This window comes from Seriola lalandi, unplaced genomic scaffold (assembly GCF_002814215.2).
Source record: "Seriola lalandi dorsalis isolate HSWRI2012SDOR001 ecotype SW California unplaced genomic scaffold, Sedor1 jcf7180002054188, whole genome shotgun sequence".
NCBI lineage: Eukaryota > Metazoa > Chordata > Actinopteri > Carangiformes > Carangidae > Seriola > Seriola lalandi.
Genome location: NW_019524741.1, coordinates 338,919 through 345,297, shown reverse-complemented (window position 1 = coordinate 345,297; position 6,379 = coordinate 338,919). Strand labels below are relative to the sequence as shown.

At 40.2% G+C, this 6,379-nt stretch overlaps 1 protein-coding gene across 1 annotated transcript in view; it reads left to right on the top strand.

Moving 5' to 3' along the window:
• The first annotated feature begins 2,281 nt into the window (after positions 1-2,281).
• The window catches only part of igf1ra (insulin-like growth factor 1a receptor), a 76,517-nt gene continuing 72,419 nt past the window's right edge, over positions 2,282-6,379 (top strand). The window contains exon 1 of the mRNA XM_023403870.2: positions 2,282-3,396. Within this exon, the coding sequence (XP_023259638.1) occupies positions 3,291-3,396 (106 nt within the window). The 5' untranslated portion in view covers positions 2,282-3,290. The remainder of the gene's footprint in view (positions 3,397-6,379) is intronic.

Below are 6,379 nucleotides of genomic sequence, written 5' to 3'. Positions count from 1 at the left end.
ATTTATGCGAGTTTCAAAAATAATGTGATAACACGACTTCGTAGGCTAAAAATCATCTGAAATGAAAAGATTAAGGAATTTCTGATTATCATCCCTCGCTAAATGGCCAACGATGTGATTTTTGACAGTGACATTATGAACCTGCATCCGGGATCAAACGCGCTTCAGAATGAATAGCGACGCCCATTGCACACTGCGCTGTCTCTGCTGCATGTATGGGATGAATGAACGATAAAGGCAGTGCTGCCGGTCCCCTCTTGAACAAAGCTCCATGTCAGATTTTACTCGGGGCCTGTGACGATGGTGTTGAGTGTAACCTATGGTACAGCTCCAGTGCACAAAGTAGACTTCATGGTATGGGAGGTTTGACCGTAGTTCTATTCACTCTAGAGCAATATATATTTTTAGTGTTGCTATTATCTTCTGCAAAATACTGGAGAAATTTAGTAGTAATAGTTACTTTATAGTTAAAATAATGATAGATTTCCATTTGTTGTTGCCATTAAATTAAAAGAATGATGATCCCTATAGATTATGTTACATTTTCTGCCTTTGCAACTGTACAAGTCCCAATCTGAGATCATGTCCAAGCTGATTTTATTTCCGACAAAGATGTCAGTGATTTGCAACAAGATATATATACAGTTTTAGAAGTAATTAACATTAAAGGTCAACTCTTTGCTACTTTTGCATGAAGAATAGAGGCACAGTCGGCCCAGAAACATACAAGTCACATACACACACAGTATGAAATAAGCAGTTGAACACAAAGTCATTTTCATCATCTACAACCACCTGCTTTTACAAAAGAAATCCAACGATGGTCAGATTGATGCCCCCCCCCCAGGTAAACTGAAGATAAACAGCAAAATTATTTCAATCATGTTTATTCGTTAAAAGCAATCGTTCCATGTTTTGTTCCCTCCTGAACTCGGTATCTGTGTCTCACATGAACATAAAATCTATCACAGTTCCGTTCAAACTGAATTGTTATTGAATATTTTTTTTCTTGTTGATTTATTTATTTTTGACATTTCTGTCAAAATAAAAATTTCTTAAACAAGCTCATTTGAAAAGACAATGCCTAAATGCTGCAGACAACAATTCAAGTCCAAATTCACTGTAATCATGTAGCCTACCTCTCAGACACAAAGTTATTCAGTCAACACTGAACGGCCTTGGAAGAAACTTCGTGGATTCATGGATTTTACCAACAATGTTATATTTTACCTCAACAATAACTTCCTACAGCAGAACAGGGTGTAACATCTCTCCATCTTTGTGTGAAACACCTCTGTCCTCACAAGCTGGAACCTCTCAAGCTTAAACCTTAAGAAGGTTTTTGGAAAGCTGGAGTCCCAGAAACCAAACAGAATACCAGTAATGCACAGATCTGTTTGTCAGTGATTGGTGGATATTTTAATTAAAACACAGATCTGTGTAAGATTGTGAGCTGTGTAATGTAAACTAAAATATGAATGTTATGACAACTACATTTTGACACAGAGCCCCTTCTACAAGATCTCAGTATTAGTTAAGCCCTACAAAGTATACCCCAATCTGACCATTTCAGTTACTGCTTCACAGTCATGGTGCCTTAGGGGCCCCACATCACTTAAGACAATGCATATTGGAATTTAGGTTTCTAATTTTCTACTAGGGGCCAGTTTCACATTTGCCATTTATTTACATACAGATCACAACATGGCATTTGATTCATAATCGACTGTCACTAATTGTCACAAATTTCAAATGTAAATTTGCGAGTCTTTCCAAATGTGTCAGAATTAATGTTGCAAATTGGGCCCAAGGTAATCTTGTGACCCCTTGTGGGGAGTCCCGTCTGTCATGTTGAGAACCACTGATTTAATAAATGTAACTAACTGTGTTAGGAGATACAGACAAAATTGTGATCAACTTTACAGCCATCCCTGTCTCTTCCCCCAAATACTAAGAAATTGTCAGTAGTCTAACAATTGGAACTAATGATACATGATATAAAGAACATCTCTGCTCCAGACATGGGATCCATCCCGGCAAAATTCAAATTTGTTTGCCTCTGCTATTGACAGTAGGTTATATAACTTGGAATAAAGCTATACTAACATAGCTTTCAGACACACACAGTGGGGGTGGGGTGGGGTGGGGGTCGTTCTTGTTTGGGGTGTAGTGTGTTTTTGAGAATCCCTGGGGCTGAATCCACTCCGGGTTTTCCGCCCTGTCGCCGGCCACCTTATCTGTAGCACTATGTGTTTCTGTGTGAGAGAAGCCGACTCTTGTTTACAGCAGAGATTCCACGGAGGAGCGGAGACCCACAGCCTGCTCTAACCGAGGGCGAACCGTAGGATTTCAGCCTCTGGATATACGCGCACCAGGAGTTTTAGTTTTCTCTCCCTTTTTTTTGTGAGGATAAAGGCAAAACAAGAAACACGCTTAAAGGGCAACTCCTTGGACATATTCTCCCTCCCACCCTAGCCGAGGTCGTCTAGCTGGAGAGCTGGAGACCCATTCTCTTGCGTGGCACAAGTCTGGTATTTTCTTTCAGCTGCAAATCCCGACTGACGGCAGAGATAAGTCCGACCCGAGGAGCTGGAAAATTGGTTTAAAAAACGACTTCTGTCTGTGGGCCAGGACTGCGCGTTGGGGTTCGTGAGCCTGTGCTGGCTGAATGGCATAGGCAAAAAAGGTTTTTCATTCATTTTTCAACCTCCCAGCCACCACCCCTGTGGATCTGGACGTGTTTTCTGCCTCCCCCCCTCCTCCTCCTCCCCCCCTCATACACAGCCATTCACACGGGGGATTCTTGCGAGTGACACTGGTTTAATTTATTATGGTGGTGGAGGCTACTAATAATAACATTTAGTCTGATATTTTCATTGTTATTACCAGGCCTGATCGCACTGTACGCGCACTGCTGTTTTCAAGAGATGGAGACTGAAGATGGGGATTACCATCATTTATCCAGTGAAATCACTGGCATGTGTGCCATACCAGCCGACGTCAAAGTATCCAGTGATTGGCAAAAATAGCAGACTGTTTTTGTATTTTTTTTTCAAAGAAATTCCCACTCATAACAATTTATACACATTTATTTAGTTTAAAAAAATCCTGGTAGACAAGCAACCACGCATTTACAGGCTACCATAGAGTAGCCTTTTGGGCTACAGACACATTTATTTTTTCCCCCTTTTCTTCATATTAAGGCTCTTTTTTTTTAGAAGCTGGTGTGTATAACTTATTGTTTCATCCCTGGCTTTTTTTTTTATTTTTTATTTTTTGAGGGGAAAATAATGTCCAGGAACATGAGATCTGACTCACCGATGGGTAGCCCGACCTTGTTTTGGGGTTTGATGCTGTCTGTATCCACTATCTGCATGTGGTCCACATATGGAGAGAGTAAGTATATATTGTAATATTTTCTTTTAGTTTACTGGTTGGATAGGGGAAGGCCTTAACACAGAAAGTGTTTTTGTAGCTCAGTTTAACCTCTTGTAAATCTGCCTTTTTGCCGACTGGTGGGGAATGATGTTAAAATGTTTAAAATGTATTTATTTGTTGTTGTTGTTTAAATGAGGGGGTTACCTGTTATATAAGGACTTAGTGATTCAATAGGACAAACCTGAATAGCTTATAGCACACCGACGTGTGCCTGTTACTTACATTAGCTGAAGAAGACCATGTGGTCCAGCTGCCGTCACTTAACCTGAAATCTACTTTATTCTAAACATTATCCCCTCGTTTGCTGAAGCAGTGCTGTTTATTTAGAAATGGGGAAAGATACAAGGCACATGTCGCCACAATCTTCACAGCAGACATCCGGAGAGCAGATGATGAATCCAGGGACCAGAGCTGAAGGTTACTACGACCATGTGGCCATTTTGCATTTCGTAGTGTGGCGTCGCTGCGCATGAACAACCTAAATCAGATAAACCTCAGATTCTTAAAAGACCAGGCAGTCATAAATAAAAAACACAAACAGGAGGCAAATTATATACTTCAGTCGATTATTATTATAAATAATGAAGAAAAAAAAAATATTGTGGGAGATGTTTTTTCCCTAGTCCCAATTACATATGATAATCTGTATGCAGCTATGTTTGTTAATTAATGCAAAACTAAAAATGCAGGTGCACCTGAGTTCACACCATGATCTTTCACACCAATGAAACATTAGAAAATGATGTAGAAGAAATTTAAAAACTTTTCAGTTTTGTCTCCACAACATTTTAGAATAATTACCAATAAACCTGTTTGAAAAAAAAAAAAACAACAACAACAAAACAAACCAAAAAAAACCCCCACTGAGGAGTGGTTTTCCAAATTTGAAAGTTTTGTTTTCCCTCTGTGTGTTCTCTCTGAGTGTTTTAAACACATTAGCAACCTCAAAATTAAGCTTGAATTAATAATTTCTCTGGGAATTCCCTACAGTTTTTTTTCCACTTTTCAAAATATTTACTGCATAATCATGTTTTGTTTTATGTTTTAAAATTTAGATTGGGCTCATAAATGTTTTAAAGAGCATATTTAAAAGTTTCTCATCCCGTCTCAAGTGATCCAGTCTTATCTAATTCACTGTAAATAAAAGAGCAGCAGCTGCTAGAATAGAACCACTGGGAATCAATCAGGGTTTCTTCTCTCTCTATTAGATATTACATACAGCCATCAGAATAATTTCTGTAACTGCTTGTCAGTGATGTGAGACTTTTCAGTGGAAACTCTCTGAAACCCATGGTTGGCAAAGATGACAGCTAATCTGTCTTTGAAAAACTTCATGCCAACAGCAACTGGACTAAAGAGATGATTAAGCAAATTGCTGTTTTTTTTTTGCTTGTGAAATAAATATTTAACATACATAATGAAAATACAGATAAGTTATATGAAGTTTCCTAGTTTAAACAGGGACAAGAAGGTGATTTACTTAAGCAGAGAACTGAGTTTTAGTTCAAAGTTGTGCCTTTGGTTGCATTTCTGTTAGTAGATGTGACGCTTCCGTTCTAATACTACGTCAAAATGGTGATTGAAGAGATTTCATGTGTTCATTTGACAAGTCAAACACCAGAAGTTGCTCATTTACCTGCTGGTCAGTAAACTTCCGTGTCTAGGTGCATCGCTCCACCTTGAGCCCACAGTGTGTGATTGTGTGTCCATGTGATGTGGGTGGCGTGGATTGATTTCTCTGTGTATAAGTGTGTGTTTGCCCGTTTACGTCACTTCTGTTATACTAATTTCCCCTTTTCCAGAGAGGATATGTGGGATGCTGGAGACAACTTGACATGGGAAGGAGACATGTAGACTGACCTCTATTTGCAATCAAATAGAAGAAAAAAAAAAAAACTTAATTCAGTCCCATTGACCAGTGGTCCGACCGCAGCCAATGTGGGGGTGCGTTTCTTTGCACCCATCTTAGCTTGGTGAGACACCCGTGAACGCAGCTGGGGGCTGGGGGGGACAAGTGGTTGCTCTCAGATCTTGACGCTCTTTGGTGTATAATACATGAGGCCATCCAGAACAAAGAGTTCAGAGACAATGTCTGGTGGTGAATATCAAGAGAAGGATGAGGTTCACCAGTTTATCACTTGTGGAGGATGTTTACTTCACTGGACGGTGTAGGGTCAGAATTTCCAGCTTCTATCATCACTTAGTGGAAAATCACAGATATCCAAGAGCTCCATTAGGGGTTGAAAACTTTTCTGCTCTGTTCGTTTTGATAATCTGTCCACACCAATAAAATGTAATTAAGCTCCCTTTTAACTCTCACCACAGTAAACTTTCCATTCCATGGCTTCCAAGTATGCAGCAAACAAGTCTCTAAAAGGGAGAGAGCGAGTGCGAGAGAGATAGAGACTTGGTGTTTGGAAATAGAATGTGCAAAAATACACTTGCAAGAGTAACAGACTTGGTTTTGTTGATTGGAAGAGTAGAGAGTTTGTGAACTGTTTTATTGGCTTTTGCTGTTCACACGGAGCGGTCTCCTGTATAGACCGATGCGCTTAACTTCACTTGGCGCCACTACTATTAGAGTTATAAATAGATGTGTCACCAACAACATCGGTGCAGGGGTTGTGTGAGTACAGGCACCCTCTGTCCCGTTCCATGAGAGCACACCAGTCTTCCTGCTCAGTTATTTATGAAAGGACATGTTGCTCTGGAAAACTTGAATGGCGGCATAAATAATCAAATGTCAGCAAGCATTGTGTTTGACAGGCACCCCATCTACCTTTCCCTTTGGGGTATGGCATGTTGCAGCACAACTCTCCTTGTCGTGACAGGGCAACTGGCTTAGATATGACTGCTGTCACTCTATTCCAAGGTGCCCCACTCCATCTTGTGACGGGGGCTACACAGTTACATACACCCCCCCCCCCACTCCCTCCTCCTC